Genomic DNA, 15,887 nt, shown 5'->3' on the forward strand with positions numbered 1-15,887 from the left:
TTTTTGAAACAGTCAGTCTCACTCTGTTGCCCAGGCTGGAGTGCAGTGGCACGATCTCGGTTCACTGCAACCTCCGCCTCCTGGGTTCAAGAGATTCTCCTGCCTCAGCCTCCCAAGTAGTTGAGATTACAGCCGCCCACCACTATGTCCAGCTAATTTTTGTATTTTTAGTAGAGAAGGGGTTTCGCCATGTTGGCCAAGCTGGTCTCAAACTCCTGACTTCAAGTGATCCGCCGGCCTTGGCCTCCCAAAGTGCTGGGATTACAGGCATGAGCCACTGCGCCTATGCCCAAACATATATTTTAACCTACCTATATGGCACCCAGACCACAGCTGTCTGCCTTCTACTCAGGCAGATTTGTGGGATGCTGTCAGATGCCCTGCTGGATAAGATATGACAGCACTGTATCCACAATACATCCCTCATCTACTGGCATAGCAACTGTCAAGAGAGAGAAACGAGATGCAGCTGGCATGGCTTGTTATTAGTCATTCCTGCTGTCTCCTGGTGATGGTGGCCGCCTCTTCCAGGTGCTCGCTGCCACTGCTTTAATAATAGGCTCCTGAATCTTGCCGTCACTGGTATGTGCTCACTGGCATCAGACAAATGTTTCTCAATCACAGGGCTTTTCTTAAATGAATACTTGTTGGGTTACAGTGACCTGCACTTTGCAGGACATTTACCTATTCTCTCTTGCATTCTCCAATATTCTTTCAAGGTGACCCATAACTGCGTGGCTGACTTGCTTGCAGGTGTTCATAGGCCTCCGGTCTGTACCTCACTTGGTCAAATAATTCAAACAGCCTCAAGGGGTTTGCCCACCACCTGCTGTCCTGCTTCAGTTTCCTTATAACAGGGCTTGTTCTGCTCTCTCCTGCCCCACAGGCTTAGCTGTGACACCTGGCCTCAGAGCTTCTGGTGCTTTCCTACCTCAGCGGGCATCTCCATTTCCAGGAACATGCAAGGTTCCTTTCTGCCTTGAGGTCCCTGCTCACTGGCCCTAGCTGAGAAGCCCATCTCCCTGCAGACTTTAGAACCTAGTTTATATCCTGGTCCTTCCAAGCCATTGCTCTCTCTCCTTCCTCTGAGCTTCCAAAGCATTTGGCAGCCACCATCCAATTACAGGCTATTTGGAACTGTTAACAAATCGTTCCCTGGGAGGGTCCCACTTGCCAGAAGTGGGTTGGAGGCTTCGGGACAGGGCAGGACCAAGACCTTACACTTCTTCAGAATCTCCCTGCAGTGAGTGATGCAGCACAGTGCCACAGCAGTCCTCAAGGGCTTCCCCTGGGGTCCCAGGGAAGGTGCACAGAGTCCCTTGACTTTGATGGAAGCAGTAAACTGCCAACAATCCTCCTACGTAAAGCAGAGTTTATCTCAAAATGAAATGGACATTGGGCTTTGTAGAAATGGGCGTACTCAGACTCTTCAAATGAATTTCAATGAAATTGGGTGCCTAGATAAGTTAGATGTGTCATTGCACCTAGGAGGTTACAGTCTAAAGACATGAATTTTAGGGATAATCTTGAAATATCAAAGTTATACTCTTGGGAAAATAATGCTCCTCAAATACATTGAAAAATTTACTTCAGTAAAGATGCCTCTTAGATCGATCTGATCCTCCATGCCATGGTGATGAAAGCTGACCTATCCTTAGCATTACTTTCCTAAGCAGGGCTAAAGTCCAACACGTATGGATCAGATGAGCAGTGAGAAACTTTTTCTCAGACTCGGCCCAGTCCACATGACTCTCAGATGGCCCACGAATCAGACTTCTCCAGATATTTCACCAGGGGCTGAACCAAGGGCACTGTCTCCAGGTGCCCCAGGAGACACAGTCTGACTGACTGGATAAACTTTGAAGTTACCTAAAAGTCTGATATCTAAATGATGGTTTTATTTTTAAAAGGAAAATACACAGCTATACAAACCCAGGGAATAATCAGTGTTTACTTTGGAATAATTAGGGTTGTCTTTTTTCCCAATTTTGCTAGAAGGCTACTTCCAGAAAACAAAAACAGAACAATGAAAACACTCCAGCATTTCCCGTGGCTAACAGAGTTGACAGCAATAGGCAAGCACACTGTTTGGCGTTTAGCTCATCTGCACTGGTGGTGGCTGGGGGGCTGGCTCCTTGCTGTAAGTGCCAGGTGTCTGTGAAATCACTCCCCTTCCCCTGCCCTCATTACACACACATCTGTTACGCAGATGCACGCACACACACCCTCTCTCATTCCACCTTCCCAGGCCTCACCTGGTTGATAACATAGATGCCATAGTCCAGCTGCTGGCGCTGCAGGATGGGGTGCAAGTAATACAGCCAGTACTTGAGGTGCTCCTGCCGGTTGCGGAATGGAATGATGATGGCCACCTTGTGAGGAGAGACGCAGTCCCTGGGGGTGTAGCGGCCACCCATCTTCACATTTGGGTTCTGCTTCGCCACGAGCTCCAGGTCCACAGGCATGTTAAACTCAATCAGCATGGGGCCCACTAGAGAGGTGGAGGAAGGGAGAAGTTAGCAGGCCACAGGACTTGCCACTGCTCCACAGGCTGCATCAGACGGCCAGGCTGCAGCTGCAGAGGAAAAGTCTCCTCCTGGGAGGCAACGTGGCCACGGAGAGGGCCCTCTTGCCTAGCATCAGGCACCACATCCAGCACTAGGTGACCAACCATCCCCAGAAATCCCCTTCAGTGTGGGGCAAACCTAGATGGTTGGTCAATCTGTGAAGCACTCGCCTGCCCAGAACCCTCCCCGCTCCGACTCCACTGTAAAATGGAAATAATTTCTACCCAGAGTTCCTGATAGGCTGTTGTAGAAATCAGTGATCATGGATGAGAAGGCAATTTCTCAAAACCCCTGAGATTGAGACTTAGCTCTGCCACCTCCCAGCTGCGTGGCCTTGAACAAATGACTGACATCATCTCTCTGATTCTAGCCTAAGAATGGGGAAGGATGTATGTGTGTGTGTGTGTGTGTGTGTGCACGCACATGTGCACACATGTACGTTGGAGACATCAGCGTGGAGGGAGTTAGCTTCAAGGTGGAAGGTAGCAGGAGTGGCATGAGTGACCATGTCTCAGGAAGGGACTCGATGGAAGGTGAACCAAGCTCTGGGAGGGATGGAGGCAAACAGACCCCAGAGGAGACTGAGGGAAAATAAAAGAAATAGCTGGAAAGAACACAGAAGAATGCTTAGTAACAGAGGGGATAAAGCAACAAAGAGGAAGAAGAAGTAACAAAGAGGGAGGGCTGACTCCCAAGTTTCTGGCCTAGAAGAACACGGATGCAGATGAGGGAAGTAAGTTAGTATGAGAGTGCTACCCTCAGAAGAAAATTGGATGAGGTGCAGATTGTGGATTGTGAGGTAATGGCAGGTGGGAAGAGGGACGAGGAAAAGGTCACATACAAGGTATGTGGTACGCATGGTACAGTCCAAGCAACACAGGGAACCAAAGCTTTGCTGAGAGTCAAGAGCCAACACTTGAACCCAGGCTCCCCACACTCTCTGCAGACTAGACCTCCTCAAAACGACTTCCAGAAAACATTAGACCCAGCAAGATGCTTAATGGAAAAACACGTCCTGTGGTCAAATAAGAATGGGAACGCTGCATTTTAAATCCTGCTTCTGCAAAGTCACGACACACACCAAAGGCTCTGAGAAGTTGTGCAGTCAAAAAAAACCCCTCCGTTATATTTAACCCACCATTTCCCAAACTTATTTGGCTACAGAACCATTTTTCCAGGGAACACACTTTGGGAACTGTTACTCTAGTGTAACCGGCTTCACCTGTGAAGCAAATGAGCCACAAGAACAAAGGAAGGAACCCAGGGAACAGGTAGCAATACCAACCAGAAGCACAGATCAAAACCTGAAACCCGCCCAGGGCCAGTGAGCAGGCCTCAGCCTGCCCTGTTTATCAATAACATGTGGCTCTCCGAGCACCCCCTACTCCCGGAATCACTCACCCTTCTGAATTGAACAGGCTGAGAAAAAAAGCTGTGGGCCTGGTTCCTCTCACCAGATAGCTGCCTCTTCCATCCCCTTCCCCAGTACACCACTCACATCTTCCCTCCCTCCACAGCTGACCCAGGTCCACCATCACAGGACCTGTTCCCATTAGTCCGTTTTCTTCTGAGATACAGCCCTGACCATGTTACTTTCCCACTAAAATCTCCACTGGCTCTAAGGCTGTGTGACCCTGCACAAAGGAAGGCCAAGGCCCACAGCTGAGCAACAGGCCCTTCAATGTCAGCTCTGTCTGTCTCCCTCCCCATCCCTTAAGCCATGCCTATCCACACTTTTCTCTTTGCCAGAAATGCTCTTCCCCTTCTCCTCTAACCAGCAAACTTTTGCATTGAGAGGCCTCAACCAAGCTTGGTCCTTTTACTCTCTGTGCTATCACAGAGCTCAGGCAGCAGACCCTCTGGGGCAGGGAATAAGATCCTCAGGGCTCCCTCTATGAAGCCCTGCTCCCTCTCTCTGGCCATGCACCTACCTCCTGGAGGGACAGGGGCCTTGAAGCTCAGTCCCTTGTAAGACTGCCTGCTGAGCCAGCTCCCACCTCCCAGGGTGCCCTGAAGTGAGCAGGCATTGTACTCTTCAGAGAAGACCAGGACTTAGCCAGCGATCACCCTGGACAGGTTTTTCCCAAACCTATCACCAGAATTGCTTGAGGAAGTTAGTACAAATACAGAATCTCGGGCCCTTCCCTTAGAGAGTCTGTGGATTTTGGGAAAGACCTAAATGGCTACCTAACAAGGAGTCCAGATGATTCTCACTGGGCAAGCTGGGTAGTAGGGCTCTGATGGACCATGTGATGGGCATCTCTGATGTCAAGCTTTAGAGCTTTCGGGCAAAGAGGGCCTTCGGGGATTCCCACCATTCACACCCTTCCCCATAAGGTCGGCCAGGCCTGGGCTGCCCAACACCCAACCCTGGGCAAAGCCCCCTGGGGGCCCTGCTGCACAGTGAACTTGTGAAAAACATGAAGAAAAGATCTGTCACAGGGCTCTTTTCACTTCAGAGGGCCCCCACAACATCTACAGCCCCCACCCCACCTTTGGTTCTCAGGATGCTGCTAAACATAACCCCATTTTGGGGAACCCAAGAAGCACCTGGGCTGTCACCCTGCCGACTTGCTTGTATCTTCTGAAACCCACCCAGGAAACAGGAATTCACACGTGGCCTGCCTCGCTTCCGCGGGACAGACACCTGCAGGCTGGAAAGTGTCCTGGTGTGTTGCCCCATCATGCGTTTCAGAAAGGTGGTCCTGAAGTCAAGAGCCCCGGACAGGAGAAGAGATGCCTGGGCCCTGGTCCAGCTCCACCAGTGACTTTCCAGATGATCTTTGGTATCCTGAGAGTGGAGAGTACAGCCACTCTCAGGGTACTGGTTTCCTCATTTGTAAACTGCAGGGATTGGATTGGATGATCTCTAAGGTCTCAGAACGCCCTGACGTGCCCAGTGACACTTGGTAAACCAGGAGGAGTGCAGGGATCCAAAGCGAGACCTTTAGACAAATCCTTGCTCTCACCTTCCCTGCCCTCAGCATGAATGTCCAGGCAGACAGGAGACGTAAGTGTCCCGCATAGGAGAGGTAGAAAGAAGCCTTGATCACCAAGCATCATATTTACCTATGCCTCCTCTTACCTCAATTCCCAGGCTTTCTCAGCCTCTTTCTTGGATGTCCATCTTTGCCCCCTTCTCTTCTCACTCTCCCTACACCCAGGTATTTAGTTTAAGCACATGACAGTTCCCAAACCTCTGTTTCCATCTCATGTCTCTCTCCTGACCTCACAGCCAACAGAACATGGCTAGCCATATGCCATGGGCACCTTAAACTCAACCTGCCCCAAATGGACTCTCATGCAACCCCATCACCATTGCCACCTACAGCCAGACCTGCTTCTCCTCAGGATTCCCTCAGCAACTGACACCACCATCTCCCCAGGGCAGAAGCTGCTACCCTGGTGGTCCATCTTCTATTTTTCCTCCTCTCTCCCCAACCCCAACACACACACTAACACTCTCTCACCCTCACATACACACACACGCCCACTCACTACCATGCCGGGGGTGTCCACAGCATGCTGACAATCCACAGAAGCTGATCGAGTACCAAGCCAGAGAGTCTTTACTCTGAAATGTCAGTTAAATACAAATTTGCCCTGTGATATGTGTCAAGACCACTTTCAATTTGTTTCAATTGATACTTTCTGGGTACCTACTGTGTGCCAGTCCAAGGAGGACTGGGTTGAGGTAGGGAGGGAGGATGAACAAGACAAATCCTGCCTTCCAGGAGCTCCCTGCTGAGTGTGTGGCAGAACCTAAATGAAAATTACCCTGGTTTAAGGATGGTCAAGGAGCTTACTCCTCCAATGGCTCTGTGCAGAGCTTTATCACTGAACAGCCTCTTCTCGCTCTCCTGCTCCCTTCTGAACTCGCTGTGCCTCTTGCACAACCCCCATCGTGCTTCCAACACATTGAGACACCTTGACTCCCAATTCTGCCCTTCTTGCCCAATCTGGTAAGATTTTCTCCACCTTCTCTCTCTGAAGCCTCCACAATTCTAAGGATCTTGCAGCTTACACCTCTGAGACAAGAGACAGCAGCCCCAGACCTGGAATTGAATGACTAATTGGGTCGAGTGCCGGCCAGGAGGCCTTCTGAGTGCCCTGCACACCTCCTGCCACACTGCAGGGGCCATGCTCTGCTACACACCTGGCTCTGTCCCAGTGAGAAACTCCAGAGAGCTGAGACTCCAGGAGGGCAATGACTACCTCTGTTCAGAATCATGCAGACCTGCGACCAGGTTTCAGAGCCACTGCCTGGGGTCACAAGGAGAGGCTCTGGGAGGAGGCAGAGGGCTGAGGACTTCATGACAGTCCTCAGGATGAGCCAAGGCGCCCTTGCTGTGTGGCGCATGGCGTGTGCTACCACAGGCTCTCGGCCCCGCTGGGCTGGCTTGTGTGTTTTCTTGGCTCTGGAAGCTGGGAGGCAGGGTTACGTAAGCAGATGAGCAGATGTAAGCTGTCCTCGGCTCCCCCAGCTCAAGCCCCGCCACGTGGGCCTCTCGGCTGGGAGTCCAGGTCATGGCCTTGCATGTAAGTCGCTCAATAACTTCAATGTGTGAGCTCAACTCAGACCAATTCCACTGCTCCCCTGCCTGGCACAGCAAACCCAAACACAAATATGCCCCTCCATCAAAGGCCCTGCTAATCTAAGCCAACACCAGCACAGACTCCTGACTGGTTTTCATGCTGGCTGAAGCACTAGTTCAATCCTTTAGCCTCAGCAAAACAGGCTGAAACATCTAGTCACTGCTTGTCAACTGATTGGCCAGTGGGTGGAAAGAAGCATTGGCCTGATGCTTTATTGTGACAATGTTTCACTAGCCCAGGAATGAAATCATAAAAGTAAAGACCATGAAGGTGTTTTTTCATTAAACTAAAGGTAATCAATGTATAGGAATGCCCTTTCTTCCAAGATTAAGTGCCTCTTACTCTTTGAATATTAAAATGTCCTTTCTCTTATGAAATCATCATGGTAGATTTTCATACTGGACTGATTTTTTAAATTTAATTTTAAAAAAATCCTTCCTTGGCAGCCATGGGGTCAGGACTCTAAGTTTCTTTTGAAAATTTCCTGGACAGGAAATTCAAGTATTCAGGAAACATTTGGGAACACGTGGAACTAGGCAGTGCCTAGAGCTCTGTGGTTCTGAGAGCTGGGATGTTGGAATTTCCTCCTGGGTCTCCGACCTGACAGTACACTGCACAGTCCCTCTTCACAAACCTGCTCCCCCACCAGTGCTGCTCCACAGGCTCATGTGGGTGGGCCGCTTCTCTCTGTACCAATCTTCCAAAGGCCAGGTGCGCACCGCAAGCTGAGCCAGGCATTACCACCAAATTCCCCAGCTTGAGAAAAGATTTGCTTGCAGCATTCTCGTGAAATCACGGTGCCCCTTGAGGCCCCTTGGGCTAGAAATGAGAAGCACCATTTACTGTACGTGGCTCACCCGTCATTCCGGGAAGAGTGCAAGCTCTCTAAGTCTCCAAGGGCTTCAATATCACCAAATCTAACAGCTGCCTGGCCTTAGCTCAAACATCACCTCCCCTAGGAAGCCTTCCCAGACCACTCAAGGTTCGTTCTTAAGCACTTCATCCACATCCCCTAAGCATTCACAGCACCACATTCATTCATATTCAAACATGTACCCAGTTAGTATGTATCACGTACCAGGTGATACAGGGCATGCGGGGCCGGGGGTGGGGGAGCGGGCAGACGGCCGGGTGAGCAAGTAAAGAAGAGGTCTTTGAGGCTGGGTGTGGTGGCTCACGTTTGTAATCCCAGCACTTTAGGAGGCCGAGACAGGCAGGTCACCTTGAGATCAGGGGTTGGAGATCAGCCTGGCCAACATGGTGAAATACCATCTCTACTAAACCCCATCTCTACTAAAAATACAAAAATTAACGGGGTGTGGTGTAGCTGTAATCTCAGCTACTTGGGAGGCTGAGGCAGGAGAATCTCTTGAACCTGGGAGGTGACAGCTGCAGTGAGCCGAAATCACACCATTGCACTCCAGCCTGGGCGACAGAGCAAGACTGTGTCTCAACAACAACAAAAAAAGGTCTTTGCCCCTAGCAGTCAAGGAGACCAGCAAAGCCAACAGTACTGGGTGAATGTGACAGGTAACAAACAACAAGCTAAAACTAGCACAGAAGAAGGGGAATCAACCAGGGGTCAGGGAAGAGAGTCAAGGAAAGCTTTGCAAAGAAGCAGCCTCCATCAGGGCCCCTCAGTCCTCTTGGGAGGATTCATCACAGAGCTGTGTCCACTTGGCTGCCATGCACACGGGAGTACACCAACAAATCCTAGTTGTGTGGGTGACGTGCAGCTCTCCTCTCCGCTTCTCTGCCACCAGCACAAGTAACAAAGGTTTCCATAAACCTACAAGAAAACTTGACAGAAGAGCAGGGGATGGAGAGTCATCAGAAGGGACTCTCGATTCTCATGTGAAGCATTTCTCACTGAGTTTCAAAATCTAACTCATGAAGGTTTCGAAGGCGCAGGAAATGATTTCTTTTTTTTTTTCTTCTTTTTGAGACAGAGTCTCGCTCTGTCGCCAGGCTAGAATGCGGTGGCGCAATCTCGGCTCACTGCAACCTCTGCCTCCCGGGTTCAAGCGATTCTCCTGCCACAGCCTCCCGAGTAGCTGGGACTACAGGCATGCACCACCACGCCCAGTTAATTTTTGTATTTTTAGTAGAGACGGGGTTTCACCATGTTGGCCAGGATGGTCTCGATCTCTTGACCTCATGATCTGCCTGCCTTGGCCTCCCACAGTGCTGGGATTACAGGCACGAGCCACCGTGCTTCGGCTGATTTGTTTCTTAAATCAGATGTTTGTGGTATTTTTCTTTATACATTAGGTTATATCTTTAAACTTGAACAATAAATATTTTAAAATATGACCCACAGATGGGAAAGGTGACCCCCTCCTTAGTCCCATTCCTAATAAGGAAGTATCTTCCAAAATAAGGATGTCAAAACATACAATTCAGTGACTAGAAAACAGAATTAGTTTATTCTTAATGCTGACATGATATCTCTTGGGTACACTACACACAAACACAAGTTCAACACCCCCAACACCCACTGTTCTTTCCACCAACTCACCATCCAAGCCACTATTAGGTCCCAGGGAAAGAAACACTTTTTCTTTTTTTTTTTTTAAGAGACAGTGTCTCGCTCTGTCACCCAGACCGGAGTGCAACGGCACGATTATCGAACTCCTGGGCTCAAGCAATCCTCTCACCTCAGCCTCCCGTGGGACTACAGCACGTGCCACCACACCCAGCTAAGTGAGAAACGCTTTTTCAACAGGAAACAGAACACATCTGTGGTCTCAGTACCCTGCATTTGGGAACAGAGAGAAAAACAAAGAATTTGCTGCAAAAAAAATAGTCCAGGTGCAGTGGCTCACACCTGTAATCCCAGCATTTTGGGAGGCTGAGGTGGGCAGATCACCTGAGGTCAGGAGTTCGAGACCAGCCTGGCCAATATGGTGAAACCAAGTCTCTATTAAAAATACAAAAGTTAGCCGGGTGTGGTGGCACTTGCCTGTAATCCCAGCTACCTGGGAGACTGAGGCAGGAGAATTGCTGGAACCTGGGAGGTGGAGGCTGCAGTGAGCTGAGATCACACCTCTGCACTCCAGCCTGGGCAACAAAGCAAGACTCCGTCTCAAAAAGAAAAAAATAATAATAAATAAAAAAAAATTAAAGGAGACTGCCAGACAAGGTCCACACAGCAGAGCGTAGGTGGCCAAGTGGGAAGCTGGACCAACTGGGCACAGTGGGGCCAGCTGCTCATCCATTCATCTGTGCTCAGGAACAGTCCTGCCACACGCCTGAACTGCCACACTTGGTAGTTCTTCTAAAACATGACTTAAAAGTGACCTCGTCAGCAATGACCCACTGACTGACCTCAGTGGAACTGCCATTTCTCATGCCTTGCTCTCTCCCTCATTAAAGCCCCACTCAACCTTCAAAGGCCAAGCACTCAAGCTTGCTTTCAAATGGTGGTAGGTTCCCGTCTATTGCAGGGGCTTTCACACTGTGGAGCGCAGGAAGAATCATCTGCAGAAGTATGTGAATTTGCAGATTCTTGGGTCCTACTCACCAGATTGATTTGATAAGCCTGGGGGCAGGGCCCAGAAATCTGCACTTTAAGAAGCACTCTAGGTAACTGTAATTTTGATGCAATTCCCTGGACTACATTTTGAGAAACACTGGTTTACAGGTTCACTTATTAACTACCACTTCCTTCCCACCCCCATGAAGCTATTTAAGAATGAGGTCAAGAAAAACAATTTACACTCAGGAACTACTGTGTATTTTCCTCTCTGACAATGTGTAACATGTTTTGCTTTCAGCTTTTGCAAACGGTCAAATACAGTAACTATGTTGGGACCCATGGTTTGAATATCTTTTTTTTTTTGAAACTGGGTCTTGCTCAGTAACCCAGGCTGGATTGCAGTAGTACCAGCTCATTGCAGCCTCAAACTGCTGGGCCCAAGCGATGTCCTGGGCTGTGGTCTCGGCCTCCTGAGTAGCTGGATCACAGGCACGAGCCACACAGCTCAGCTAATTTTTAAATTTTTTGTAGAGATAAGGTCTCACTTGAGATGTTGCCAGGCAAGTCTCAAGCTCCTGGTCTCAAGAGATTTTCCTGTCTTGGTCTCCCAAAGTGTTGGGATTACAGGCACGAGCCACCATGCCTGGCTAAACATCTATCTTTTCACTCTTCCTGTTAATTTTCTAAGTTCCATTTTCTCTTTATTTACTTATTTTTGAGGAGGAGTCTCACTCTGTCACCCAGGCTGGAGCACAGTGGTGCGATCTCGGCTCACTGCAACCTCTGCCTCCCACGTTTCAAGCGATTCTCCTGCCTCAGCCTCCCGAGTAGGTGAGACTACAGGCACATGCCATCACACCTGGCTAATTTTTTGTATTTTTACCAGAGCCAGGGTTTCACCATGTTGGCCAGGATGGTCTTGATCTCCTGACCTCATGATCCACCCACCTTAGCCTCCCAAAGTGCTGGGATTACAGGCGTGAGCCACCTTGCCCAGCCCATTTTCTCTTTTTCTGACTTTAAGTTTATATTGGTCCTTTTTATGGTATGTGTTCTTATAAGCCACCTCAAAAACTTTGGGAAAGAGGTAAAGCAACAATTTTTTGAAGTTCAAACCAAATGTCATCCCCTCTTCAAAGCTTTCCCCAGTCCCCTCTTGGGACCAATCAGTCCCCATTCCATATGCCTGCAAAATCCTTCACAAACCTTGGCTGCAGCCCTGCAGTGATGAGGTACCAGTTGACCTGCCTGCTTCCTCCCTTAGACATCATGAGGGCAGGGGTTGTGTCCCATTCCTTTCTATGCTGAGACAGTTCCTGGCAGCAAGAGCAGCAATCGTGTGTTGAGCTACACTGCACCTGTTCAACTAAGAGATGAGAAGCTGAGCTCACAGAGCTGGGAGCCATCTTGCCTTTGATGTTTTAGAATCTCAGATTTTAGTCCTAAATTACAGTTAAGATCAAGGTGGGGAAAAACACTGTCATTTCTGCCAGACGAGGTCTTCACAGCAAGCCTAGGTGGCCAAGTGGAAAGCTGGACCAACTGGGCAAAGTGGTGCCAGTTGCTCATCCATTCATCTGTGCTCAGAAACAGTCTGCCACATGAGGCCTTTTGTTTCCAGGTTTAGCACCTAATTCATGAGCTACAGCCACCACCCCCCAACCCCTCCAGCACCCCATCAATTTTAAAATAAGTTTTCTCCAGGCTCTAGGCCTAGAATCTGACACTTTGTGGCAATGGATGGCCTAACCTCCTAATAAAAATGTTGCATTTTTTTTGGTTAAGCCTCACATAACCACAGCAAACAGGTTCTTCACCAAATGTCACTATTTCCTTGAGAGAATAACCCTAAAGTTCAAAGTCTTACATGGGTCACAAAATCACCAGAAAAACCTCAGGTGGTCACTCAGCCCAGGATGCTGTCACCAAGGGTATCAAGGTCTAAATCTAAGGAAACAGGGCCATGATCAGATTCTGCCACCTCGAAGGGCCAGGATCCACCTAGAACCAGACCCTAGAGAATCCTGGCAGACCAGGCCAAAGGAGCCTTGGGAATTATGTGTTGGCCCCACGGTTTCACAGGAAAGAAACTGAAGGCCAGAGAGGAAGACAGACTTCCTCAAGAACACTCTTGGATTGGCAAAAAAGCTGTCCTAACTTCCCCTTGAATAATCTTCCAGGGTTCTGATATTCCTGGATGCACCCACACAGTGGACAGCAAATCACAGCACATGTGGCTTTACTGTCCCTGCACTGTACCCATGGGGATTCTGTCTCAGCATCTTTCCCAATTTAGGCACCTGGGAGGCCTCCAACTGAAGAAGGTGACATAAAAGTGAATCTTATTTGACATCACTGATCTAAACCATTCTCAAGCATTACTTCTGTACCATATGTGGTCACAGATCCCCAAGTCTGTAGGGCATTAGAAGCAAGGAGAGGGCATGGGAAAACCTCTGGGAGACTCCAGAACAGGCAGCATGACAGTTCCACTTCTGTCCAGTGGGGAAGCACGGATTGCAAAGCCTTGGGGTCAAGAAAGAGTGACTGGGGGTCACAAGCTTTTAAAGTCCAGTAAATAGGCTCCTAAGTGTTTGGTCTCCAGAGGAAAAAGTCCCAAGAGAAATTTCTGCTTTCTTTGGTCCTCACCCAAAGGCAGATTCCTCCTTCTCACTACTTCCGCTGGAATTTCTGGAAACTGTGGAAACTGTGCCTGCCCACAGATATCACTACCAGGAAAAGGCTCTGAGGCCTAATTGCCTGCAAACCCCATATTAGCCCCAGGAAGATCTTGCTGTGTATCTGTCCTTTTAGAACTATAGCACTTCCAGAAGGGGTAATTTCAGCTTCTCAGAAAGGATTAGAATAGTACAGTATAGGCATCTGGCATTTTATTTTAAGACTTTCACCTCCAGGCTGGGGCAGCCACCTGCCTCCTCTGGGCTCTCCTCTCCACCTGGAGCCAGCCACTGACAAGTAGCCCAGGGGCTGCCACTGGAGAACTCCAGAGTCACACTTACCACTACTCCCTCCAGGGTCCCACGCCTCACTGCCAACTCAGGATGCTGGTGAGGATGCTTTGCTTTGCACCTCCTTAGGCCATTTGTTAGAAGAGATTTAGACATTTGACACACAGTCTACAGGAACTAAATGCAATTTTTTCTTTTTTGAGACAGAGTCTCGCTCTGTAGCTCAGACTGGAGTGCAGTGGTGTAATCTCAGCTCACTGTAACCTCTACCTCCTGGGTTCAAGCGATTCTCTTGCCTCAGCCTACTGAGTAGCTGGGAACATAGGTGCATGCCACCACATCCAGCTAATTTTTGTATTTTTAGTAAAGATGGGGTTTCACCATGTTGGCCAGGCTGGTCTTGAACTCCTGACCTCAGGTGATCCACCCGCCTCAGCCTCCCAAAGTGCTGGGATTACAGGCGACAGCCCCCGCATGTGGCCCCCAAATGCAATTTTCAAGGGAAGGCAACACAGTAGGAAGGAATCACAGGCTAGGTTTCGAATCACTCCTCCACCTCTAAAAAGCAACAGGCAAGTTTTATAACCTCTCTAAACTTCGTTGGTGACAGCATAGTTCCTAACACACAATAGGCCTATGACATACATTTGCTGAATAAACATAATAATAATATTTGTATGTAGACCTCATACTCTAAGAGGAAGACAAGTCATTCTTTTTTTTTTCCCCCAAGATGGAGTCTGTCACCCAGTCTGGAGTGCAATGGTGCCATCCCAGCTCACTGCAACCTTCCTTTCAGGTTCAAGCGATTCTCCCGCCTCAGCCTCCCAAGTAGCTGGGATTACAGGCACCCGCCATCATGCCCAGCTAATTTTTGTATTTTCATAAAGACGGGGTTTTACCATGTTGGCCAGGCTGGTCTTGAACTCCTGACCTCGGATGATCTGCCCACCTTGGCCTCCCAAAATGCTGCGATTACAGGTGTGAGCCCCCATGCCTGGCCAAGTCATTCTTAATAGAGAGAATTCAGTAGAGGATAAGGTGTCATAAAAAGAGACTGTTTGCTGAGGAGGGTCAGCAGGGTTCAACTATACCAGCATACCTAACATATGGAAGAACAAGGGGCATTAACACAGTTACAGAAAAAGAAGAGTGCTGGTGAGAGATTGCACAAAACAATGGGGAAAATAGTTTTATGTTCCAACAAAATACAGCATGAGCAAAGTGAACATATATATAATAGATGCAGGAGGCTGAGGTGGAAAGATTGCTTGAGGCCAGGAGTTCAAGATTGACCTAAGCAACATATTAAGACTCCCATCTCTAAAAAATAAAATAAAATTAGCCAAGTCTGGTGGTGCGCACCTGTAGTCCCAACTACTCAGGAGGCTGAGGTGGGAGGATCACTTAAGCCCAGGATTGTGAGGCCACAATGAGTCATGATCACACCACAGCACTCCAGTCTGGGTGACGGAACAAAACCCCAACTCTTTAAAAGAATTGTAAATAAATAAGTAAATAACAGATTCAGAAGATATCTGCAATGTCTGAGACCAGGAAGGGATTAATATCCAGGATGTATAAGGAATTCCTGCATATCTTCAAGAAAAATATAAGAACTCCAGGGAAAAACAGGCAAAGGATTATAATGAATAAGGAATTTACCTCAGCGGAATCCCAAAGACCATCAAGCATACGAAGAAATGCTCCAGTTCATTAGTAATCAGAGAAAAGCAAGTTAAAACAAAGAGTTATCCTAGCACATCTATTAGTTTGGCAAAAAATAGGAAGCTGGTTAATGCTGATTATTCACGGAGACACAGAGCCTGTTATGCTCTGCTGGTGGAAATGTAAACTGGGGCAGCCATTCTGGAGCTGTGTCTGGCACCCCTGAATCAACATAAACATGCTCACAGGTTGCCCACAAAGGAAATGTCTAAGGATGTTCCTCACAGCAATATTTGTGAAAGTAATGCTGGAGGCAGTCCAGGAGTTCCTCATTACAGAAGGGAAAAAGAAACACTGGGATGGATGACAATCATGAGGTATTATTCAGCAGTTAGAATCAACATGCTGGACATATACACGGCAACGTGGATGGACCTTAAAAACAAAGGTGCACACTTGGCACCCAGTTCTTGTTTTCTAATTATGATTCTCTACTAAAAGGAACTAGAGCTCATTGGAGAAGTGACTGACTCTAGGACTGAGTTGGGGAAAGAACAAGAGGACCGTGGAACTTCTTGCTGTGCCTGAAAGTAAAAAAAAAAAAAAAAA

At 48.5% G+C, this 15,887-nt stretch overlaps 1 protein-coding gene across 1 annotated transcript in view; it reads right to left on the bottom strand.

Moving 5' to 3' along the window:
• B4GALT1 (UDP-Gal:betaGlcNAc beta 1,4- galactosyltransferase, polypeptide 1) overlaps positions 1–15,887 on the bottom strand; it is a 56,426-nt gene that overhangs the window by 22,585 nt on the left and 17,954 nt on the right. The window contains exon 2 of the mRNA XM_011980005.1: positions 2,256–2,491. Coding sequence (XP_011835395.1) covers positions 2,256–2,483 — 228 coding nt within the window. The 5' untranslated portion in view covers positions 2,484–2,491. The remainder of the gene's footprint in view (positions 1–2,255; positions 2,492–15,887) is intronic.

The sequence above is a fragment of the Mandrillus leucophaeus genome, unplaced genomic scaffold, assembly GCF_000951045.1.
Source record: "Mandrillus leucophaeus isolate KB7577 unplaced genomic scaffold, Mleu.le_1.0 Scaffold208, whole genome shotgun sequence".
NCBI lineage: Eukaryota > Metazoa > Chordata > Mammalia > Primates > Cercopithecidae > Mandrillus > Mandrillus leucophaeus.